We start from the raw sequence: 25,194 nt of genomic DNA, 5'->3' as shown, positions 1-25,194 counted from the left end.
GACTGACTAGTATCTCGGCTGATTCGTGTGGGATGGAAGGGAGCACAGAACGGGATGGTGGCTAGTGGTGGATGATGGGATGGTGGTTAGGTTAGTGCGTAGTCGTACTGCGTAGAACGTAGCTGAACATGCATTTTTTCATAGCAAACAACATGCAGCATAATGCGCGGGATTATGCCAGAACTCATACAAAAAGGAAATAATATTTCGGCCGAGGGAGTGGATGAGTGCCGTGACAAAGCATGACGATGCTGCCAAAATCGGGATGTTTTTTTGCCCCCAGTTTTTTTTACCCCTAACATGCAGCGCTTGATCCGAACTTAGAGGTCCCCGACTGACCTTAGACCTTAAAATCGCACCCGTCCGGTGCGCCACCTTTTCTTCAGGGGCGCTCTTCTTGGTTGTATCTGTTCTTACCAATAACTAAAGCAAATCGAATGTTTAATAAAAAAGGCATACCTCAAACACAGTTTTATTCACATCCGCTCGTGCGCATACTTGTTTTGACCTATACCTTCTCGCATAATATATCACTTCAGTGCTTAACCCTCAATGGAATTTTGGGTTTTCTGCATATACCCCGGCCGAGGGGAGGGGGGCGATTATGACCCCTCTCCGTCTTTTTGCCCCTAATTGAGCTAGCGCCTTGCGGATAAAATTGAGCGCGTGCGTCGTATGAGATGCAGCAACTGGTACCCGAGTTGAATGTCTCAGGTCAACCGGTAAACTCTGAGGTCAGTATAAGTGCTCCAAGTCGCGGGATCGGTTTTTGGTAAACAACTTCACCATAAGTGGTTACAGAGCCAAGATAATGGCACCATTGAGTTTTGCATGCTCACGCGCGTCGAATAGCGTAATTTGTTTTTGTTGAGGTCAATTTAAGGTGTTCACCTCAGGTCATGTCAGGGCAGAGCCACTCAGGCCACGAGGCTGGCTCAAGGAGGTCATACCGCTTCTTTGATTCGGTAGGTCCTCACAAGTCAACTGGTGGCTTCACGACTCGCTAGCTCAATTTGATCGGGACTTTTTGGTGAAAACTCCTGTAACCTTACTGACGTCCTAAATGAAGTCGCCTAACTTTAAGAATGGAAAAGTGAATGCTGGGGCTTCCAAAGATTGTATAAAATCGCGAATTAGTGCGCTTGAAACAGCTTTAGATGGCTCCCGGCGCCAAAATAACAGTTTTCATATTTCCCAATTGATTAATAATCGTGAGGTTGCGTGACCGACCTGACTTCAGGTGACTCTTAAGAAAAATACGAGAAAGCTACATACAAGTTGTGAGGCCTCTGGGAGATAGTACTAGATCATATAAGCTTCATTCCCCGTTGAAAAGTCCCCTGGCACGAAGGGTGCTGCGACATCGCGACATTTTGGGACCTTACAGAGGTTCACTTTTGACGTCATTGGTCAACGGCCTGACCTTAACCTTCGCACTTGTAGGAGGGTGTCGAACAGACCTCCTACCCTCAGTTTTCCGCAAATAACTCGCGTAAAAAGCGGCTGATTGCGACGAAACTTTCAGTACCCTCGAGTTAATCAATATAACGCCTACCCTATAATTTGTATGACCCTGACTCAAAAGACCTTTGACTTGTGACCTGTTTTCCGAGACCATGTTTGGCCGGAATCGCGTTTTGGCGTATTTCGAGTAGAGCGCGTTTTATTGTCTTTTTAGCTTTAAGCGATCAAACATGTGAAAGGATGTTGATCCCATGGATTCTAGTGGGTGTCAAGGTCACGTGAAGGTCAGTCAGGTCACTGACCTTTGATGACCTTTGTTCACTCTTTCGAGTTCTACATGTTTCTAGGGTAGATTTTGGAGTTGATTTCGCATTTAGAAACCGTTTGAGCATTAAATAAGTAGTTTTGGTTCCCTCGTAACATGTGACCTGACCTGACCCGACCTGGCCTAAATGCACGAAAACATCATCTGTGATCAAAACTAACTTGAAATTCGTGGTCAGCACCCCGCAAAACCCTATAACAGCTTCACTTTACGAAGCTCTAACAGGTCCCGATTCCCCGACTTTTGAGTTATATTGACCTGTCAACCAATGACCTATGACCTTAAAATTGGGTATCATCGGCCTCCTCTCGTCACGGGAAACACGCTCTTTTTCCGCGAAGCTCTAGCTCGATCAGGGGCTGAACGGCAAAGGGGTCCAACGGACCCTCCCCCCCCCCCCCTTTACGATAGACGCTGGCAAAACACCAATATGGGCGAGGGTGAAAATACAGCTGCTGTCATAAAAATTCACCTTGAATCAAAGGTCAGGCTTGCCAAATTTCAGCTCCCGCAGCTATCAACAAAAATAAACATGTGGAGGCGGCACCCGCCCCCCCCCCCTCTCCTCTCGGCCACTGCCAGCGAGGTTTTAGGCGTATCATACACGTTACAAAGCATCATATCAAGATAACACACCCCAGCAGCCATATGCACTGAACAAAAACTTATTACCCTCGCTTGTCTATCGGCACCATAGCACATGGTCGAGACTGTCGTCAGCCACGGACGCGCACTCGACCAACCCTCTGAGCCCGTTGACTGCGGGTGACCTTGACATGTCAAGCCTGATCGGCGGCCGGCCGCTGTCGTGCGGTCGTTACACGCGAGGGGAGGGAGACACAAAGCTCTACGTTATAGCTGACCTCTGACCTTTCCCTGCGCCCTGGTCACTGACCCCGCTCCATGTCGCTGGGCGGTGGCATGGCGGTGGAAACCGGTTCTAGCCTCTACACAAGTCACCATTCTAACCCTCCCCTCCCCACGCTACTACGCGGCGTGGAGTACGCTCGTGCGTAACTGGGCGGAGCAAGGGGTCACGCGATACAGGGGCGGAACTGGTTGCCCTCCCGCTCGCCGAGCGACCAACGACTAATACCCTGGAGAACCGTACAAAAAGCTACCTCAAGCGGCGCGCGCGGTTTTTATTCACACGCAAAAAACGCGACAGGGTGGTAACATATGCCCCCCCCCCCACTTGGGCGAAGGTTAAGCGCCTTGTCGCGTTTTTTCGTTCGCCGCCTCGTGCGTTTCGCTGCGCCTATTGGTTCTCGAGTTATCGGCTGGGGGCGTTTAACGCTCCCCTCCCTCCCCAGCAAACGGTGGGTGGCGAAATACCCCAGCAAGTGCCGGACTATGAAAATTGCCTTCGGCGAGCATTATTTTATATGTATCAGAAACAATTATCTACCTATGTTGAAGGATTTTCTCAGCCAGCTTCACTCAGGAAATGTTTGAACTTTGAAACATCTGAGGAAATCGACATGAGGCTTCTTAGAATACACATTTGCGATGCTTTGTATTGCAGAAAACATTATGTACAACACTTGCACATAGCTAACCCAGATAACGGCAAATGAGAGAGCATATCATCGTCCAGCCTCCAGCAGCCGGCAGGTGGCAACCGGTGCAGGTCGCCGGACGATGGTCATATCAGGTCAGGTCAGGTCAGTCCGGGTCAGGTCACCCGTTTGCAGACTATGTGTTATGGCTCCGTGCAGCCGAGTCCATTAGAACTGCTCGTCGAAGGTGACCTGCTGCGGCGCGTTGGCGAAGGCGGCGGCCTGCGCGGCGGCGTTGGCGTCCACCGGGATGGCATCGCCCTGCGGCTGGAAGCCGTTCTCGTCGGCCACCCAGTTGACGGTGATGGTCTGGCCCTCAGGAGTCTGGAAGCTATAGGATCCCTGCATGACGATGCCGATCTCCTCTCCGATTTGTTTGGGCTGTCCGGCCACGTCCTGCTGGATGGGGTCGGTGGTCTCGAAGCCGTACTGGAACGAGCCGTCCTCGTTCATTGACGATTCCATGCGCAGGATGCCGGCGTCTTCCAAGGTCCTATACTGGGGCCGTGGCTCCTGGTAGATGACGGAGTCGTCTACAAAATCCTGTGGCCGCGCAGCCACCAGCGCAACCAAACAGCAGACCAGTACCTGAAAAGGATTGAAATATGTAATGTCCTGAACACGAAAAGGAAAACCTTACAAGTCTTTTTTTACATTTTTTATAATGATACTTTTTGATCTAATAAAAAATGCAGCTTTATGAAACATAGTACGAAGATCAATTTTGTTGCGTGATATGTACTAGAAGTACAAAAAATATCTGCCTCAGAAATGAAACTACATACATCACGATGGCTCGTAAAATTTGCTCTCTCATATGTGTTTACCGTACCGTCCAGAAATGTTTAGAATAATGATTAGTTTTTCACCTTACACAAAACACCTTTTATATTATGTTTGTTTAATATTGGAGGAGAGCTTTAGCGCCAAGTATAAAAGTAAAAACAAATTACAGAGGTGTGGATATCGCTTGTGCCAAAGCAAGCATAGAATCGCTTTATCTAGCAATTTATTAGAAATTCATTTTTTTATAAGCTTATTTTCAACACAAATAATATTTATTATAACTCAAACAGATCGCGCACTGTTGTATCTCTGCAGTTGCGTACATTTGGTGAGCCTTGCATCAGTGCACTCGGTGACGTTTTCTACTCACGAGTTTTATCATCGTTGCCAGAGTCGGGTCCGTGTCGTACGTAGCTGCACGAGCCAGGTCGGAGCGCGCAGGCCAGTGTCGGCCGATCGCCGGCTCCTCCGCTATATACCTCCGTCTCCCACCCATTGGGCCCGATCACTGTGCATCTCAGACTCAGCGGCTCCTAATCCAAGACTTTAACTACCGTCACGCAAGTAAATTACAGCTTCATAGCTCTAAAACCATTGGACTCGGATTTAGAAGCGTGCATAGACGGATGTTGGATAAACCCGGCTGAAAGCTTTGAGGCAAGTCATGAATATTTATTATAATATACACATTACACATCTATCCCAGAGGTGAATTGCCTGTTAAGAGTAAAAAGGATTGTGACAAAGCCAGTCCAGGTAGCACTTATTAGATACATTAGCACTACATGTCTTCCACGTATAAAGGTTTCTACAATCAGCCTAACTATCGCCTGGGATCGAGGATCGAGGAGACTTATTACTATCCTGCGCGGCTGTCATATTTTTCGCATCTACCTTAATCTATAAAGTGCAAAAAAGCAAAACATTGATAAGCATTCGTGAAGTTAAATCCAGGACGAGCTTGACCTCCGATGTCATGTGTTGACAAAGCTTAGTTATTTTTTTCAAGCCTCTCACGGTTCATAATTTCTGAATAATCTTTTATAAAATGACATTCTTTTACTCGATAAAAATGGAAACAGGAAAATGATACCACTCACCAAAAACATGATCAACCTAAGGTGCCAACAGGACAATAAATATCGTGCAAAACAATTTCAATGTTCGTTTTACATTTTATTCGACTTCATGCTGTTGATTATGATCGAGTATATACGCGCGCTGGGATTTGTCAAATCACAGACCACCACATCGCCTATTAGATGTTAGCATAACACATTTAACTGTTATCATGACACTTCAATGTGACGGTAGGTATATGGAAGAGAAGCCTGATCTTGGAATCCTTAATATGGCTTACTAACTGCATGACTCATTATTCTTACTGCCAAACTTCCACGCATCGATTCTTAAACGACAGTGAGCAGCATCGGAGCACTGCTGGCTCGCTGCCAGAAGACCAGAACCAATGCTATCATCACAATGATAAAGCACCGCAAAACTGGCTCCTTGCGCTATTCCATGCCGCCGGATTAGGCTCGTCGTCCCTGCCGAGTATAAAAGTCCACCAGTGGTCTCTTCTATCATCAGTGATCATCGAATCGCGGAAATCACCACCATGAAATTCGTAAGTTGTCTTGTTCTTCATTCGCTAGTGTGTGTCTACATATTTGCTGTCTTGTCGGTGCTTTCACCAACATCATTTGTTATCTTCATTTTCTGCTTTTGTGATATTTCAATTTTAGTCCAAAGCATCACTTAAGAATAGGAATAGATATATGTCAATTAAAAACCAGTGAAGTCCAAAATAACGGAAGTCAGCTCAATTTAGCAATACCTCAATGCCTAATCCGCCTTCACTTGAGGGAAAATTGGCAGCACATTACATATATCCTAACGATCAGTTATTAAATGTTGTTGACAAATCTTGAGTCGGAGTTAATTTATCATAACGTAACTGAAATGGTAAGGATCAGGGAAAAATAAAAAAGGCCTTTAATTCTGCATCAGCCATTAAACATAGTGAGGCAGTACGCCGGCGGTCGTCGGCCTTTTCTGGGTGCGACTGCATGTGTTGCCAACCATAATAAATAATATATTGTTAAAGAGATTGTGCCATCAATCGTCGCTTTTTATTACTGGTACGCCACTGCCTCTGCATTCATACATCATAATCCTTCTTGCAGGTATATGCAGAGATGCCCCTGAATTGCTTGCTCTTGTTAAAAATAGAATGATAATCTTTACTTTGTTCATTTGCAGTTCCTGCTGGCTTCTCTGGTGGTGCTGGCGGCCGCCCGGCCCCAGGACCTGGAGCCCCAGTTCAAGACCCTGGAAGATGCCGGCATCCTGCGCATGGACTCGACCATGAACGAGGACGGCTCGTTCCAGTACGGCTTTGAGACCACCGACCCGATCCAGCAGGACGTGGCCGGACAGCCCAAACAAATTGGAGAGGAAGTTGGAATCGCCATGCAGGGATCGTACAGCTTCCAGACTCCTGAGGGTCAGACCATCACCATCAACTGGGTGGCCGACGAGAAGGGTTACCAGCCGGAGGGCGATGCCATCCCGGTGGCTCCGTCAGTCTAAGTCCATACAGAACCGAGTACCAGACCATCCCCTGGATCCCTGGGTGAGATCTGACGTCCGTGACACCAACCGTTCAGCCACCGCCCAGAGGCCTCCATCCGGCCACCCGGCGACCCACACCCGAATGTCCTCAGTCTTTATGTCATAATGCGCTCGCGGTCACTTGTATGCTGTGTGTATGTACATAGAAATGCATGCAATATATATCAGCAGCAATCTGTACGGTGTTTAGAAATAGGAACATTGGCGAGTGTTTGAATGGGTTCACGAGGAAGCAAAGCAATAGAGGGCAGTAATCGCCATGCCATGTGTGGATCGCCCATGATCGTAAATACATACATACATACATACATACATACAATATTTGACTGACGATCAGTTTTATATGCGTCACAGTCATGTTTGCAAGAACAGCCTGGCGTAACAAAATTAAAGGCTCATGGTCGCCACATGTGTTTGACAATGCCTGATATCCCTCTTATATTATACATACCGGGCTTCTCAAAAAAGTTAGACGGATTTCTTTTGCGAATAGAGGACCCTAACAACATTTAAGCAAAATCAATGCACGTGGAAAAAACGGAGTATTTTTAGTAGATTTATATGATACCATGGTTGTTGGGCTTAAAGGGACCCTCCCACCTTCAAAAAAGTTAATGAATTGGCATGAAAGTGATGTCGCTCGGTTCAGAAAGTGCAAAAACAAATATCTACCAAATTTCATAGAAAAATATTCACCGGTTTTCAAGATATTAGACTTTTACTTTTGTTTACTTTTTGGGATGTCCGCTGTTCCTAGCGACTTTATTTGAAAGTGCGGCATTTGTTGCGCGCAAAGCAGCATATACCACCGCGTGCTACAAAACGTTTTAGTCAAACATTTAAAAATCGTTAGATATCTGCGCTGACGTCACACATTCAGAGGGGTATTCCTATGCATTAGCCCCTCTGAATCAAAATGCTGCAATTTTGAAATTCAATATTTCCGATTTAAGGCATTTCTCGATGTTGTGAGTGCCGAAACCGGTAATTGTGAGCCAGGGACCCCATTCTGGCTATCTCAACTCAAATCTAATGTTAAGGTGGGAGGGTCCCTTTAACCCGCGCCCGGCTGGGGTTCGTGGATTTCCACGCCCTGCTGGGGGGGGGGGGTGTTTGAACATCCCCCCCCTTGTAACTCGGCTCCTGGGCCACGTAGCGATACGCGGTAGGCGGCGTTCGAAAGAGCGTCAAAAATAATGACGAAATCACTTCGGTCAATTTTTTGGTCAGGTCAAAGGTCAGGTCACCAGAGGTCATTGAAGGCAAAATTTCGCCGATTTCCAGGTCGAATATCGAAAATCTCGAAGAAGCCAACGCATAACTCGAGAACCAATAGAGCTACAGCGCCGCGGAAAATCGCATTCGATAGCCCTATTAACCCTCGCCCGTATAGGGGGGGGGGGGGTCGAACGGACCCCCCCCATGGTTTTTCGCGAATAACTCGCGTAAAAAGCGGCCGATCGCGACGAAACTTTCAGTACCCTCGCGTTGATCAATTTTACACCTACCCTGAAAATTTTATGACCCTGACCCCAATGACCTTTGACCTGTGACCTACTTTTCGAGACCATGTTTGGCCGGAATCGCGATTCGGCGTATGTCGGCTCGCATTAGCCGCGCGTTTGCAGTCTTTTCGTGGTTTCAAGCGTTCAAACATGTGATATGATGTTGCCCCCATGCATTAGGGTGGGTGTCAAGGTCACCTGAAGGTCAGGTCAGGTCATTGACCTTTGGTGACCTCGGTTCACTTTTCGAGTTTTACATGTTTCTAGGCCAGTATTTGGAGCTGAATTCGAATTTAGTAACCATATGAACGTTTACAAAGTAATTTTGGTACCTTCGTAACATGTTACGAAGCTGTCAGAGGCGGTTGACACCTACCAGGAATACCCGGCAGGACCCCTACTGGTTGACCTGACCTGACCTGACCCGACCTGGACTAAATGCATAAAGACATCATCTGTGATCAAAACTAACATGATATTCGTGATCGGCGCCCCGAAAAACCCCATAGCAGCCACACTTTACGACGTTCTAACAGGTCCCGATTTTCCCGACTTTTGGGTCATTGACCTGACCTGCAAGGTCAACCAATGACCTAGGACCTTAAAATTAGGTATCATCGGCTTCCTCTCGTCACGGGCAACACGCTCGTTTTTTCCGCGAAGCTCTAGCTCGATCAGGGGCGAAATGGCAAGGGGGGGTCCAACGGACCCCCCCCCCCCTTATACGTTCGCGGGTGGAAAAACACCAATACGGGCGAGGGTTAAAGTCCTTTCTGAATAATTCTCTCAGATTTGACCTAACGTCAGCGGTTTTGCCTGCAGGGGGCAAAAATTGCAAAAATAGCCGATTTTTTCGGAAACAGTTTTCTGCAATAACTTTTGACCCAAGCCTTGTACGAGCTTACTTTTACCGGCATTGTGTTCCTCTCGTCAAGACGCATCGAATGAACTATAACTTGACCTTGAAAGGTCAACTTGAAAATTTGACCTCAGGTCAAGGTCATGTCCTGACCGGAAAGGGTCATGTTGCATATCAGTCGATCCGTATCGTCAAGCTGAACACATCTAAGGCGTTTTCATCGCTCTAGCATGCCTCTATCAAAAGTTATTTGCGAAAAACTGTTAGATACCATTCGTGACCTAAGATGACCTCAGGGCATAAACAAGGGTCACGGACACCATTTTCATGTTCAGTGTGTCTAAAACACTTGTAATTCGGTGTTTGGGAGTGTTTATAATGTATTTTGTCCAAAAGAGGCGCATTTCAATTTTCTCCCATTGACCTTAGGCCTAATGGGGAGGCCGCAAAATTGACCTGACCTTAGGTCATCGATATCAAAATTCTGAGATATAAATTTTGTACATGCTATTGCTCTTAGCAATCGCTGAAAGTTTCAAAGCGATCGGTCACTCGGTGTAGCTATGACAGACATTGAAACTTTTTATGAGGTGAGGTCACTTCAAGTGACCTGGTGACCTGACCTTGAATGACCTTGGTCTGAAATTTTCACAACATGTGTAGAATTGATGTACGATAAGGTGTACCAAAAACGGCGGCGCTCGGCGCCGCCGTTTTTGAGATATTTGCGAAAAACCACAAGGGGGGTGTTCAAACACCCCCCCAGCAGGGCGCGGGTTAACCCGCGAGTTGCTGGGGGGGGGGCGTTAAACGCCCCCACTTTTTTCGCCGGGCCATAGCATAAAAACGGCGCGCCGCAGGCGCGCCAAATTTTGTGTACCTGTAGGAAATTGATTGAAGTTTATTGTGACAAAGTTTCAAAAAAATCGGCCGGAAAATTTTTGAGATATCGAGGTTTTAGTGACGTCATGATTTCTGAGTTTTCGACCAAAAACGGCATATGTTCAAAAAATAATATAAAATCACAAAATAGACATATAGACATGCCGTAAACGCCATTAGACTGCCAATACCATGGATAATAAAATGGCTATCTTCGATTATTGATTATCGTTCCGCATTTTCCAAAATCTTGAACTGAATCTTGGCAATTTCTCGTGACTACTTCACGACCATGATACATGAATTTCTTAAATTGAACTTTTTTAGCCAAACACGTACACATATGATAAAATGAATGTCACCATCGTGTTCTACGCCCTAAATTACCCATAAAACATGTGTCACAGGCTGCGAATATCAGTTTTTATTTTCGGGGATATGTGCCTGCCCGGTTGACCTGACCTTGACCCTGACCTATGCTTGACTGACCCCTGCATGGAGCTGACACTCTTGTAGGCCTTATATGATGGATTGTGCACTGTTTTGACAGAGTTTATGACGAGAGGCGCCCATTGCGAAGTCCTGAAGTCCATGCTACTGAAAGCCCGATTTCAGGTGTTTGACCTGACCTTGACCTGACCTGTGACCTCAAAATTCAACTTTAAAGTACTCATCTGAAGCGTCTCGTCGCGTTCTTTCGTTTGCCGCCTCGTGCGTTTCGCTGCGCCTATTGGTTCTCGAGTTATCGGCTGGGGGCGTTTAACGCCCCCCCCCCCAGCAAACGGTGGGTGGCGAAATACCCCAGCAACTGCCGGGTTAAAGGGACTGTCCCACCTTTGCATTAGTTCTGAGTTGAGATAGCCAAGTTGGCGGCCAGGTTCAGAAACCACTATATATCCTGGTCGCAATATCCTCAGTTTCGTGGTGTTAAAGAAATTCGTTCCCTTCATTTGAAAAGTGGGCCTTAGCTAAGGCCCTATCTCTTAACTATTAACGGCCATTTGATGACGTCATTACTCATTTGCCTTTTGAACGCCTGTCATACATTCAAGTGAAGTATCACTTGATTTACGAATAAGCCAATCAGAGACACTCTTGTTATTGTATGAGCCGCGTCATATTTGAGAGCAAATATATTTGCTGCCAAATTTCCCCTCACATTGACATGAAGTAAATACTTCATTACGTCACAGATTCGATATAAATGACGTCACGATGAAATATGAAAGTCACAATATCTCAAAAAGTATACGATGAAAACGCGTAAAAACTTGCAGAATTCGTCAAAATATCATGAGTAACATTTCCGAATCCTAAACGGTACTTTTTTGAAGGTGGGATAGTCCCTTTAAAAATGAAGCCGTGGTCTTAGGAAGTAAAAGGAAAACTCGTGAAATTATGCTTTCGCAGACTAAGTCGGACGGTTCGACACAATGGAAGATCCGCAAACACTTTAGGGCAAAGAGAGCACCATTTTGAAACAAAATTTTTCACATCATTGACAAGTTTCTGGCTCGAGGAAATGTTGACAATAGGTTCACGCAATTCAAAGAACACAGCGGCGGCCATAAACCCAATCAAAGGCTCACTGCGAACACCACTCGTGTGAGAGATGCGCTACTCAGACTGTCAATGGTCAGCGATATCGGGTGGCTCTGGCGACGTTTTGGAGGGTTCTGCAGTATCATGATGAGCAGAGATCCGGAAACGCTTAAGAGCCAATGGTTCCAGCAAGACGGTGCCACGCCAATACCGCAAGGTAGCCGATAGTTTCGGAGCTTCACAAATAGTCAACAGTTTCAGGCAGGTATCAACACTTGATTAAAGGGACCCTCCCACCTTCAAAAAAGTTAATGAATTGGCATGAAAGTGATGTCGCTCGGTTCAGAAAGAACAAAAACAAATATCTACCAAATTTCATCGAAAAATATTCACCGGTTTTCAAGATATTAGACTTTTACTTTTGTTTACTTTTGGGATGTCCGCTGTTCCTAGCGACTTTATTTGAAAGTGCGGCATTTGTTGCGCGCAAAGCAGCATATACCACCGCGTGCTACAAAACGTTTTAGTCAAACATTTAAAAATCGTTAGATATCTGCGCTGACGTCACACATTCAGAGGGGTATTCCTATGCATTAGCCCCTCTGAATCAAAATGCTGCAATTTTGAAATTCAATATTTCCGATTGAAGGCATTTCTCGATGTTGTGAGTGCCGAAACCGGTAATTGTGAGCCAGGGACCCCATTTTGGCTATCTCAACTCAAATCTAATGTTAAGGTGGGAGGGTCCCTTTAATCTGGAGAGCTCACGATATCGCACAGTGCGTCAGACACATATACGGTTAAGTCCTGTTTTTAAGCATGTATTGGGAATGTGTGTCATACGCTTCCACATCATACTATACCGGCGAATGTACGAGAAATAACTATACAAGCTGTGTAATGTGTATGTGCACAAAATTTTATACACCGATGCGTCTTGTCAGGGATGACAATTTAGCTTCTGAATTGCCAGATTAGATGAGGAATATACTCAACTAACAAGGATCAGTGGTTGTCAAAGGTAATGACGGGGCCGACCCTAACACACCGCTCTGTATAAAAATGAGCGTCAGCAAGGATGCATGGCTTGAAAGGGCGCGTTCTACTAAACTGATCCTTGTAAAAGGCTAAGCTTATCCACTGTGGCAGATAAATGAGCTCTGAAACTTGTTTTTTTAGAAGCTTGCTGTATTAAGATTTGGGCTTATCTGGGATTAGTTGGTGGTAAGTTAATTAGATAGTGCTACTGTTTGGTAAAGCATCACAGGGAAGCACAGACGCTGCCGGCATAACTTGGCTGAGTTAGCTTAAAGACGGGACTTGATAAAAACGAATCATAGAGAAAAAACGACAAGGGATTCAGCAGTTTGCATGTTCGCTTTATGCTATTGTTACCTCTGTACAAGCCCTAGGCTTTACCTTCTATTTTAGAAGTAACATGTTCCTTATGCTTTTTATGGCGCTGTTATTGTTTTTACTTGAGACTTATTCCAAGCAACTTATACATTTCTTGCGACGCTGGGAGCCCAAGTGCGATTCTGGGGATTGCATTACAACATCAGCTATCAAGGATATGCTGGAAGATATAAAGTGTACCCGCAACCATCGCACTAATCCGGATTTACCGCTACGAGACGCAGTGGACGCATCTGTCAATATATGCCGCGACGTTCTAACGGGAGATGGTTGACATAGCAACAGGCAAGGATTATCAGCGAGCATAAACATTTAGACAAAAACTATAGGATCAGCGTAGGTATAAAAGTGCAGCGAGAAGCGCAGAGGGATAGTTCACTCGTTACAACCAACAAGACAATATGAAACTGGTGAGTGGGTCATAAAAACATACAATATTCGAGCTGATCTATTCTTTACTTTTACGACTGAGCTCCTGTTTCGCTTCTGTTCCTGTCGCCCTCAGTAATGACCACAGTTCTCCAGCCCCCACGACCACGTCTCCCTTTGACCCGGTGGCCATCACAGCCTCATCTCCTTGCCTTGTCTTGGTCTTCCGTATTGTCCTAGCCAGGGCACGTCCTAGCATTACTTTGACCAGTCTTCCACCAAGCCTCGTCCCATTTTGATCTCCCACTGATCGCCTTGCCAACCATCATTTTCCCTTCACACTTTCACCAATAATTTGTCTTCTCTAAGCAGATGTCCAAACCGTCTGAACTCATCTTCTTCAAGGAGATGTCCTCCTCTGATTCTGTCTTCTCCGCCGACAGCTGGTGGTCTGCGCTCTGGTGGCTCTGGCCGCCGCCCAGCCACAGGAGTTCCAGGAAAACCGTCCCCAGTTCAAGACTCTCGAGGAGGCCGGCATCCTGCGTATGGAAATGAGTCAGAGCGAGGACGGCTCGTTCCAGTACGGCTTCGAGACCACCGACCCGATCCAGCAGGACGTGGCCGGACAGCCCAAACAAATCGGAGAGGAGATCGGCATCGTCATGCAGGGATCCTACAGCTTCCAGACTCCTGACGGTCAGACCATCACCGTCAACTGGGTGGCCGACGAGAACGGCTTCCAGCCGCAGGGCGACGCCATTCCACAGGGCATCAATGCCCAGGCACCGGTGCTGTCTTCAGAGGAGTTCAAGTAGTGGCGTCTGAGAGCGCCTGATGATATTGTCACCATGACTGCACAATGAAAAATACACTGTTTTTGAGCTCATATTTACAACGAATTTTAGTTAGAGAGCAAGCAATTTTACGGTATGGAGCTAAGAGGCATGACATTAAAGGGACTATCCCACCTTCAAAAAAGTACCATTTAGGATTCGGAAATGTTACTCATGATATTGTGACGAATTCTGCAGGTTTTTACGCGTTTTCATTGTATACTTTTTGAGATATTGCGACTTTTATATTTCATCGTGACGTCATTTAGATCGGTTCTGTGACGTAATGAAGGATTTACTTCATGTCAATGTGGGGGAAATTTGGCAGCAAATATAGGTATTTGCTCTCAAATATGACGCGGCTCATACAATAACAAGTGTCTTTGATTAGCTTATTCGTAACTCAAGTGAAACTTCACATGCGTGACAGGCGTTCAAAATGCAAATGACGTCATCAAATGGCCGTTAATAGTTAAGAGATAGGGCCTTAGCTAAGGCCCACTTTTCAAATGAAGGGAACGAATTTCTTTAACACCACGAAGCTGAGGATATTGCGGTCAGGATATATAGTGGTTTCTGAACCTGGCCGCCAACTTGGCTATCTCAACTCAGAACTAATGCAAAGGTGGGACAGTCCCTTTAATGCAAAATGCCTGAAATTGGTTAGCAGTGCAAAACAATACCCTGGCAGGTTTGTCTTAAACTATGAAGCATAAGAGCACTACCTTAAAGTAAGCGAAACATTTTACTAGCCCGCGCCCCACTGGGGGTCCTGGATTGCCACGCCATGCTGAGGGGGGTGGGGGTTTGACCTTTCTAACTCGGTCCTGGGCCACGTAGCGATACTCGGAAGACGGCGTTCGAGAGAGCGCCAAAAATAATGACGAAAACACTTCGGTCACTTTATTGGTCAGGTCAAAGGTCAGGTCGCCAGAGGTCATTGCAGGCAAAATTTCGCCGATTTTCAGGTCGAATGTGGACAATTTCCAAGAAGTCAGCGCATAACTCTAGAAACAATAGAGCTACAGCGCTGCGGAAGAGCGCATTCGGTAGCCCTATTAACGCCCTTTCTGAGCTTATTCTCAGATTTGACCTCATATCAACGGTTTTGCCTGCAGGGGGCAAAAACTGCTAAAATAGCCGATTTTTTTCGGAAACAGTTTTCTGCAATAACTTTTGACTCAGGCATTGCACGAGATTGCTTTTACCTGCATCGTGTTCCACTTGTCAAGACGCATCAAATATACTATAATTTGACCTTGATAGGTCAATTTGAAAATTTGACCTCAGCTCAAGGTCATGACCTGACCCGAAAGGGTCATGGTGCGTATCAGTCGATCCGCATAGTCGAGCTGAACACAACCAATGCGTTTTCATCGCTCTAGCGTGCCTCTATCAAAAGTTATTCGCGAAAAACTGTTAAATACCATTCGTGACCTGGAATGACCTCAGGGGCATAAACAGGGGTCACAGGTACCACTTTCACTACGTGATATTTCTGAGACTAAGAATAATGCATACATGAATAGAATGAGGCTAATGCATACTTTTACTTTGTGGCAAAACAATAACTTGTTGAATTTCTGCGAAAGGTGACCGAAAAATAGAAAATGTGCTAACATGCATGTTAATATAACAGTACAAAATGTAAATACTACACTTTTATGATCATATCAAAGCAGCAAAGCTTTAAATGTTATACTTTACAGCTTCTGAAAAAGTAGGTGTGCAATTAATTTATCAACCTGAGTAAAAGTATGTAAGATTACTTTAAAGTCCCACTTAGCAAAGCTAATGTTTAGCTTTAACACGTACTGGGCTGGGTTTCGATGTAACCATAATCGCATTGCTACTGCAATCACAACATGGAGTATGAACATAGCTTCCATGCCGGATAAAGCCATATGCAGAATGGGTAAATCACGCAGAAACAGGTTTTCGATGTCCCATTTTTGCGGATTGGCCATTCTGACATGCCGCAGGCTTTGGTGCGGTATAAAAGGGCTCAGGGAGTCTCTGCAGCCGTCAGTTATTACCTGATCCGCAGACTCGACAATGAAACTGGTGAGTTACAACTCCTCTATGTCATTCCGGTGTATTAGACGCCCGCTTCGACTGGTCATTGATTTTGTCATGGCATTGTGACTACTTTGTGAAATAACCGCTTGTTATATAAATGCACCGCCACGCATTGCATTACATCACGCATGCATTACATTGCATCCGTCACATTTAAGTTACAAAAGATTATTAGCGAAATTGCTACTTAAGAAGCAAAACTTTGCATAAGATTGCAATAGCAGGCCGGCATTAGGTTATACATTGCAATGCTGATACGTCACCGCGCTTCGACTGAAAATAGCATTCATGTGTGATGTGTTTCTTTAGTTAGATAAACTTGACTATGTAAGTCAAATGCAAAGCTGAACATCAATCTGTATTGCAGTTCCTGCTGGCTTCTCTGGTGGTGCTGGCGGCCGCCCGGCCCCAGGACCTGGAGCCCCAGTACAAGACGCTCGAGGATGCCGGCATCCTGCGCATGGAGTCAACCATGAACGAGGACGGCTCGTTCCAGTACGGCTTCGAGACCACCGACCCGATCCAGCAGGACGTGGCAGGACAACCCAAACAAATCGGAGAGGAAATCGCTGTCGTCATGCAGGGATCGTACAGCTTCCAGACTCCTGAGGGTCAGACCATCACCATCAACTGGGTGGCCGACGAGAAGGGCTTCCAGCCGCAGGGCGACGCCATCCCGGTGGCTCCTGAGGATCCGAACGCCGCCGCGCAGGCCGCCGCTTTCGGCGCTCTGACACCTATCGAGCCAGTCGTTCTGGCCTCGCCCGGGGCACCCTCGTCCCTGATCTAATCTGAAATAAGACCGTCATCATAGGCCTTTGGGCAGGCTCAGTTTCCCGTATGGTAAAGCTGTTCCAAAAGGCAACTATCATCTTCGTGCACATGTGGTCCGCAAGAACAGAGTAGGCTGCGGAGTGGATTTTATGTACAATACATGTTTGCATGCATTGCTTGGATTTATAACTATACATTCGTGCAGTTGATCACCACCTTGCAGATCACTAGTCGAAAACCCATGCAGCCTTCACGTTCCCCAATCTCCATGTCCATCTACAAAATACAAACGGTGCTACGCGTATTTAGAGGCTGGATAATTCAACATGACTTGCCACCTACGCCAGAAAACAAAAAAAAATATTCTGCTATAAGAGACATAGAAACGAGCATTGATAATGAAAAAAAAAAAACACACACACACCATTGAAGAAACGAATAGTTTGGACATCAGCTATTCGCAGTCCAGAGCAATGATATATGGATAATGGAGGAAAAAGATGAATTGCCGGAAAAATCTACCGAAACAGGACTGACCGTGAGCGAGGTACGGTCATGGAGGTACAGCGCAGAGGTGTTTGATCATATTTTCACGGGCTTAACAATCGGTATCGCGTCCCAACTAACTATTCTGAAGCGCGTGGCACTGGTCTACTCCGGGTGGGGCAGGGCCTTATTCCGATGAACTGCTCAGGCGGGCGAGCCGCCCGCACCCTCTAAGTCAAGAGGTCAAAGGAGTGTGCCCTCATGAGTTCCCTCCCGCACTGCTTTACAGTAAGGAGTGCGGAGGCCGGAGAGAGAGACGAGGCTGTCAACGAACGGTCGCCTGACACATCTTGCCAGTTCGTGCTTGCTTCGCGAAGATTCATCAGCATCCGGTAGCATCGCTGGACGACTGCACTAAAGTAACAGCTCCGTGACAAGTGCTGGTCACTGAAAACCACGGCACTGACGATTTCATTGGAAAAGAAAATCATCATTTCCGAATTTGACGGAATGCTCTGAATTAATTGGTGTTGTGGCTCGGCGACCTAAAAATGACCATCTTTGTTTTAATTGGGTTAGATTTTTGACGATTTTAAGTGGACCCTGTAAGTGCTGTGCACGGTAAGAACTAAGAAGGATTGTAACCCGTGCTTTTAAGGCTTCAAGCATCATTAGGAATTGGGTGTCGTCAGCGTACACACATTACGATCCTACAATGATGGATGTGGGGTGGTACGTCGTGCATGAAGAGGATGAACAGCAGCGGACACAAAATAGAGCCCTGGACCATACCGCATCTAACGTTCAGCGCGTATGACCCGCCCGCACAGTCAGTCTACGTCCTCGCAGCAATGGGATGTGAACCTCTTGCGCCGCGCGCCGTGCCCTTCCAGCATGCACAAGAGGCGGCCACGTTCGCCACTGCCAAGTGCCATGGACGTTTCAGCTGTCAAAATGTCTCGATCATGCCATGACGTCATCTATCTTGATCGATGTTGTCGGTTGCGAGCGTTGAGCAGCGCCATCTCACTCACTGGCCTCGCCGGAAACTGCATTGTGTGCATTGTTAGATGCCAAGAATCGCCATCAGCTGTGTACAAACCACCCGCTCACATAACTTGGCCACGACAGAGATCACATAAATTGGCCGATAGTTAACTGAACCCTACGTGTCACTTCTATTATACAGCGCTGTGACAATGGCTGAATTCTGCCGATCAGATAAGTCGCAATTAGTGATACAAGTGGTGTGTGCTCTGAATGCTGGAAGTATGCAGCGCAACATATGCAGTATGCACGATTATCTCACCTGAGCCGCACGCTCATGATGCACGCGATCACGGCACGTGATGAACATATCCGCTGATCGACCACCGATGCGACAAGAAATGTATACCTACACTGGCAAAAACTGTGTTTCTAATAATATCACGACATCGAGTTCCAAGATAGTTGAAAATGCCATGGCAAATAATAAACTCATGTGCTGAGTAAGAAAATCACGCGAAAACAGGTTTTCGATGTCCCATTTTTGCGGATTGGTCACCCTGACATGCCGCTGGCTTTGGTGCGGTATAAAAGCCTGAGAGAGCCTCTGCAGTTGTCAGTAATTATTTGATCCGCAGACTCGACAATGAAGCTGGTGAGTTGTATATGTAAAAACTCCAGCGTATCAGATACGTCTTAGAACGGTAATTGGTATTGGCATGGCATAGTGTGACTGCCTAGCGAAACATCCGTTTATGGTATAGCCGCACAGTGCACAACTTATTATAAGCAAAGGTAATATTAGCGTTCTACATCAGCAGGTAGTACAATAAATGTTTATAGATGTCATCAGGATCAAAATCGTTTTTCTACTTCTATAGCCACTTCCATAGAAGTAGCTTTGCATAATAATAATAATAATAATAATAATAATAATTATAATAATAATAATAAAAATAATAATAATAATAATAATAATAATAATAATAATAAATGCGAACACTATTTTTGACCCATAGGTGCATGAGTGTATTTTGCATGCCAGTAAGACACCCCAAAATAGCACTACGCCTCATAGTTCAAATCTCAAGCGATTGGACTGGCCTTCGAGTTACGCTGGATTAATGGAAATATCGATGTGGTCAACTCGAGATTATACAGCCAGTAGAAATGTTTCTCTCATTAGATCGCTGACAATACCAATGTGTGGCCTTAGCCAAACTTCGTTAAATCTAACACAAAACCAAACATCAATCTGTATTGCAGTTCCTGCTGGCTTCTCTGGTGGTGCTGGCGGCCGCCCGGCCCCAGGACCTGGAGCCCCAGTACAAGACGCTCGAGGATGCCGGCATCCTGCGCATGGAGTCAACCATGAACGAGGACGGCTCGTTCCAGTACGGTTTCGAGACCACCGACCCGATCCAGCAGGACGTGGCCGGACAGCCCAAACAAATCGGAGAGGAAATCGCTGTCGTCATGCAGGGATCGTACAGCTTCCAGACCCCTGAGGGTCAGACCATCACCATCGACTGGGTGGCCGACGAGAAGGGTTTCCAGCCGCAAGGCGACGCCATCCCGGTGGCTCCCGAGGCGCCGAACGCCCCTGTTGTGGACCCCACACCAGTGCGTGGCACCCAGCGCCTTTTTACTGCACCTGTGGGCCTCATCTAAACATATGTTGGACCCTCCTCTTCAGCTTTTGGGTGGGCTCACTCAGAATGTCACAAGGCCACATACGCCTCTCAGAACTGGATATTATCTGAATATACTACAGATGCTTCTCTTGCAGAGATGAACCTCCTTCTGGGCGCGTTGAGTGCACTGGGCCATCGAACTATGAAGTTGATGCGATGTAAATATTATGTACCCACAATACATGTCTTTAGCGAGCACTAGATGATTTCTTACTGCGGGTCATCTTACACCATGTCATCCAGCGTTGTGGCGGTGGCTGACTGCTTCTGATAAGGAATGTCGCAAATGGTGGAAAATCTTTGATAGGTATGAATGGCCTGACCACCAACAAGAAATAGGGAAATATATGAACAGCAATACGTATAATTTGAACCGCAGGCAAGTGATAAGCGCATGCACTGACCGACGCGTCATTTATTGAGACCAATCAGTCAACATTTTTTTAGATGGGTAGTCCAAATCGATGGATGGGTGGCTTAGAGCCCGGGTACCTACACATCATGCTAAGCTATCCTTGCTGCAAGTGACACCACGGATCCACCACCCGACCTTGCCCACGCCCGGTTCACCGGATTGACTCGATCCTTGACCTTACCCGTTGACCTTATAGGTGCCCGTAAACATTTTTACCAATCCTTGGCCGTTAACCTCTTGAGTCCCGCCAATTCGCCCATGAATGGAGAGCAACGAAACTTTTTTGGCTGAGAGCTTTGGTGCCAATAATGACCAGATTGGTGACATTTCCATACTCGACATTTGCCATACTCGACCATAGATGCCATACTCGACATTGTCGAATGGGCGGCTCGCAGGGTCGATGGCGGCCACGTTGCGGCGGTGACGTCAGTAGACCTGAGCAAGGCATTCGACAGTGTCGATCACTCGTTGCTTCTGAACAAGCTCGAGTGGTATGGCATCTCATCCCGCTGGTTCAGCAGCTACCTCTCTGGCCGTTCCCAACTTGTCCGCTCCTCGACGGCACTCCCACTCTCCCACGGCGTCCCCCAGGGGTCCATAGTGGGCCCCATCCTCTTCCTCACCTTCGTCAACGACCTAACCTCTTTCCTCCCCCATGGCCGCCTCATATCCTACGCGGATGACACCCAAATCCTGGACTCAGCACCCTCCAAGCCCGATGACATCCAAGTGCTGAAGTCCCGGGCTGAGGAGAACATCCAACACCTTCATAACTGGTTTAGCTTGAACAGTTTGAAAATGAATGGAGAAAAAACATGTTTCACTCTTCTTGGGACGCAAAATTCTGTTGATAAAATGAAGGACTTTGTCCTCACAGTAAACGACGTAGATATTCGGCCAGCGAAAAATATCAAAGTGCTGGGTGTTCTCCTTGACCAAACCCTGAGCTGGGAGCCACACATATCCCACACATATCCTCCATCATTCGGCGAACCAATGCAATCCTCGTGTCACTCTTCAAAATTCGTCACCACCTCTCTCCTGACATCCTCAAAATCCTTGTCCAAGCCCACGTCCTTCCCCACCTCCAGTACTGTTCATCAGTCTGGGGTGGTGCATCCAAAACCTGCCTGGATCGACTGCAGAAGGTGGTGCATTTTGCGGCACGGTTGGTCTCCGGCCTCCGCAAATATGACCACGTGACCCCTGCTCTCGCCGCGCTCGGCTGGCCCAGCGTGCGGGAGATGATCGCGCGTCGTGATGCGCTCAATGTGCACCGTGCTCTGTTCGTCGCCGCTGCCCCCGAGTCGTTGCGAGCTATGTTTCCCTCACGCGCTTCCGTCTCCGAGAGGGCAACGCGCGCCGTCGCCGCGGGCCCGGCGGTGATCGAGTTGCCCCGAGTTCGCCTGGCGGTGGCCAGGCGGCAGTTTCCCTACCGAGCTGCCGCAGCTTGGAACGGCTTGCCGCGGGAGGTGGCGGCGACCGCCTCAAGGCGACAGCTGATGGAGCATTTTAAAGTGCAGCATTGATTGACTTATACTCTTTTATTCTTTGCATGTTTGTGCCGATATATGTGTGTACCTATGTGTTTTTTAGCATAGTTTTTTTTTTTTAGCAATGTGATATTTACATGTACTGACTGGGCCGTAATAGCCACTCTGTTGGAAAAGCCCTAATAAACGAATACGAATTTCAGCCGTGAAGGTCATCGCGCATGCGCAGTGACATGTATACTGGGATATACAAAAATACTCAAAGCCTATAAAATCTGACTGAAATGCAACCCATGAAAACTTCCATACAAACACCAAAGTGTATTTTTTCGTTTGTTTAGGGCGTAAAATGGCTAATAGTATTGACACGTTTAATTATTAACACCACTCGCCCTTAACCTCAGCTTCTTCTGCCCCTTGCCCACTGCTCTTAGGTCTTTAGTTGCCATTTCCTTTGAAGATATAGAACTTGTAGCACCTGTTGCGAGTCGATTAACAGTAGAGGAAGACCTTGCAGCAATATCTGAAGCGACATCTCTAAAAAAAATCGCCGTATGGTGTGTTTTAGAGAGGTGCTTGCCTATGTCATTGTGCTTGGGGGTCGGATTCTGATTCATCGGGCGATTTATCAAACTTTGAGTGAGGATCTACGGTCATTGAGGTCGCCAACGATTCGAAGAATGTCAACGCTCAACCACAGAGCCATTTGAAGGCATAATGTTGTTTGTGAGCCACAAAAAATGGCTTTAACTAACCCAGCAACCATGTATACTACAGTATACATGACTAGTCCTAGGCACAGTCCGTTGTATACTGACGTTTACATTTCTCCGTCGTGCAGGATCCCGTTGGTCACTCGGGTGTACATTTATTTTTTCAGAGGTCAATTCCTCCGAATAATTGTAGTGCTACTTCTTAAGCACGTCTCAAAATTTTTCGGGCCAAGGACATTTGTATACCTTAGTATACATGAACTTTAATTCTTTCTGGAAAAGTTCCAAACACACAATTTTGTTTACAAAACCTGCAAGCAATGATCAACAACGAATGGTTATGTTAGCAATACAACAGTTTTCGATGAGCCATACTCTTAAAAAGAAATAACAGGAAAATAATTAGAAGACGTGCCTCTATGCTGCGAACGCCGAGATACCGGGAAGATTGAAGCGCTGAGGCGTCAACAAATTCAACTTGAGGATATAAATTCAGCCACCAGGTGGCGGACCATGGCATGAAGAATGCAACGCATGGCCATGAAATAGCCTAGCCATTAGTGAATTCCGTAGAGATCGACTTAAGACGATGTATACCCCAGTATACAAAAAGAACCAAGAGGTTAACTTAAACACGTATGGACGAACCCGTTTTCATTTCCATGAAAATCCTAGGCCCAAGTCGGAGGGATGGGTCGTATCAGTAGCGGCGGAACACCTTCAATTAAGGGGGGGGGGGGGCACTGCCGACTTTTGGACTCATTCTTTCCATGCAACGCCCATAGGGCTAATATTAAAATGCCAAAATCAAAGGGTGGCACGGTGCCCCGGTGCCTTCCCCGTTCCGCCGCCTATGGGTCGTATTATCTCCACCCTATTTCATTGATGACGCCAAATTCGAAATGCCGGTGAGTTTTACTAGTGCAATCTCCGTCGCTCCAGTCGACAACTATATCAATACAGTCGTGAGGCAATGTCGCTGCTCCATCCAGACCCCGAAACACTGAAGCTGAAGGCCTGAGAGGGCCGGCCCAACTTCCTTTCACGTTTGGAATCGTTTGGTGCCGCCGAGTTTTGACCCCCCCCCCCCCCACGGCGGGCGTAGCCTCTTGGGCTGACTGAGACCGCTGACCCGAACCACGTGATCAGCTGACCGCACGCCATCGTTGAGCGTCTTAGCCCCGACATAATTGCATCCTCTTAATGTACCGGCGTTTGTTACTGTCCATTGGAATCAATGAGGCAACTTATTTGAATGCAGATATTGATATGAGGACAGCAACACTTATGCATTATCATGTGACGTCATAATATAAAACATCATGTCAGAACACTTCTTTTATTCAGTGTTCAGCTTGCTGACCTAGTCTACGTGACAGTATAGGAAGATTAGTCTTGCGGATAGGCAAGACAGAAAGACAGCAAAGCAGGAACCACCCATCGCACAAGCAGGGTCTTGATAGTTTCTCTGCAGCCACGACGATCATGTCACCACGTCACTGAATAGTCCTTTGTTCTGCCATAAGACATCGCCGGTACCTAGAAAGTCAACGTTTACGGGATAGCGTCACCCTCCGGCTGGAAGCCGTTCTCGTCGGCCACCCAGTTGACGGTGATGGTCTGACCGTCAGGAGTCTGGAAGCTGTAGGATCCCTGCATGGCGATGCCGATCTCCTCTCCGATTTGTTTGGGCTGTCCGGCCACGTCCTGCTGGATCGGGTCGGTGGTCTCGAAGCCGTACTGGAACGAGCCGTCCTCGTTCATGGTCGAATCCATGCGCAGGATGCCGGCATCCTCGAGCGTCTTGAACTTGGGTTCGTCCTGCGGCCGGGCGGCGGCCAGAGCCACCAGAGCGCAGACCACCAGCTGACAGAGGAGAAGATGGTCATACTGGAGATAAAACCAAATCACAACAAACGAAAGCTAAGAGCATGTCTACATACAGCGCCATGTAAAGCATGCAGATCACACACAGATAATACACGCACAGATGTACGAGCAACTTCATCATACAAATATATCAAGTTATTTGAGATGCATGCAACTCAGAGGATAAGCGCGTCTGATTCACTTACCAGCTTCATATTGAATCTCTTTCGATGCTAGGAGCGAACTGCTACTGTGAGATTCGGAGCTCTCTTTTATAGGCCGACTGGATTGTTTTTGTTTCCGAACTGGCTGCACTTGTTGGTATGCTACGCATCCTTTCCCGGTACGTGACCGCTCGTCGGAGATATCGACAGGTGATCTGCTTAGTGGTATTAGCGACAGTGGTGACTGCTGCTCTAACCAGGGTGCTCTGCGCTGCTACCGGTCAGTTACAGCAGATTAACGATAAAGGGAGATAATCTTGACAAACGGCTTGATTTAGGGAAA

At 46.8% G+C, this 25,194-nt stretch overlaps 5 protein-coding genes across 6 annotated transcripts; 3 read left to right on the top strand and 2 right to left on the bottom strand.

Annotated features, from left to right (window-relative positions):
* Positions 1-3,288: 3,288 nt before the first annotated feature.
* Positions 3,289-4,578, bottom strand: LOC122390399 (larval cuticle protein 65Ag1-like). The gene is made up of 2 exons (XM_043383303.1): positions 4,505-4,578; positions 3,289-3,936 (listed from the first exon to the last, which is right to left on the bottom strand). Exons 1-2 carry the CDS (start codon positions 4,514-4,516, stop codon positions 3,517-3,519), a joined length of 432 nt encoding a protein of 143 aa, XP_043239238.1. The 5' UTR covers positions 4,517-4,578; the 3' UTR covers positions 3,289-3,516.
* Positions 4,579-4,692: 114 nt separating this feature from the next.
* Positions 4,693-14,227, top strand: LOC122390401 (larval cuticle protein 1-like). 2 transcript variants are annotated; one of them, XM_043383307.1, is made up of 3 exons: positions 4,693-5,761; positions 6,397-6,510; positions 13,908-14,227. In XM_043383307.1, the coding sequence occupies exons 1-3, from the start codon at positions 5,753-5,755 to the stop codon at positions 14,154-14,156; spliced, it is 372 nt and encodes a 123-aa protein (XP_043239242.1). In that variant the 5' UTR covers positions 4,693-5,752; the 3' UTR covers positions 14,157-14,227. The 2 variants fall into 2 exon arrangements, with proteins under 2 accessions (XP_043239242.1, XP_043239241.1); XM_043383306.1 differs by lacking the exons at positions 4,693-5,761; positions 6,397-6,510 and adding an exon at positions 13,340-13,382 and having other exon boundaries at positions 13,785-14,227.
* Positions 14,228-16,198: 1,971 nt separating this feature from the next.
* On the top strand, positions 16,199-17,201 carry LOC122390398 (larval cuticle protein 65Ag1-like). The gene is made up of 2 exons (XM_043383302.1): positions 16,199-16,238; positions 16,621-17,201. The coding sequence occupies exons 1-2, from the start codon at positions 16,230-16,232 to the stop codon at positions 17,041-17,043; spliced, it is 432 nt and encodes a 143-aa protein (XP_043239237.1). The 5' UTR covers positions 16,199-16,229; the 3' UTR covers positions 17,044-17,201.
* A 1,912-nt stretch (positions 17,202-19,113) lies between these two features.
* On the top strand, positions 19,114-20,650 carry LOC122390396 (cuticle protein AM1159-like). The gene is made up of 2 exons (XM_043383299.1): positions 19,114-19,155; positions 19,767-20,650. Exons 1-2 carry the CDS (start codon positions 19,147-19,149, stop codon positions 20,169-20,171), a joined length of 414 nt encoding a protein of 137 aa, XP_043239234.1. The 5' UTR covers positions 19,114-19,146; the 3' UTR covers positions 20,172-20,650.
* Positions 20,651-24,143: 3,493 nt separating this feature from the next.
* LOC122390368 (larval cuticle protein 1-like) lies at positions 24,144-25,051 on the bottom strand. Its single transcript, XM_043383261.1, has 2 exons — positions 24,894-25,051; positions 24,144-24,684 (listed from the first exon to the last, which is right to left on the bottom strand). Exons 1-2 carry the CDS (start codon positions 24,900-24,902, stop codon positions 24,373-24,375), a joined length of 321 nt encoding a protein of 106 aa, XP_043239196.1. The 5' UTR covers positions 24,903-25,051; the 3' UTR covers positions 24,144-24,372.
* Positions 25,052-25,194: the final 143 nt, after the last annotated feature.

This window comes from Amphibalanus amphitrite, unplaced genomic scaffold, assembly GCF_019059575.1.
Source record: "Amphibalanus amphitrite isolate SeventyFive unplaced genomic scaffold, NRLGWU_Aamphi_draft 000394F_arrow, whole genome shotgun sequence".
Taxonomy (NCBI): Eukaryota; Metazoa; Arthropoda; class Thecostraca; order Balanomorpha; family Balanidae; genus Amphibalanus; species Amphibalanus amphitrite.
The sequence above is the reverse complement of the archived record's forward strand: the minus strand, read 5'-3'. Positions and strand labels throughout refer to the sequence as shown.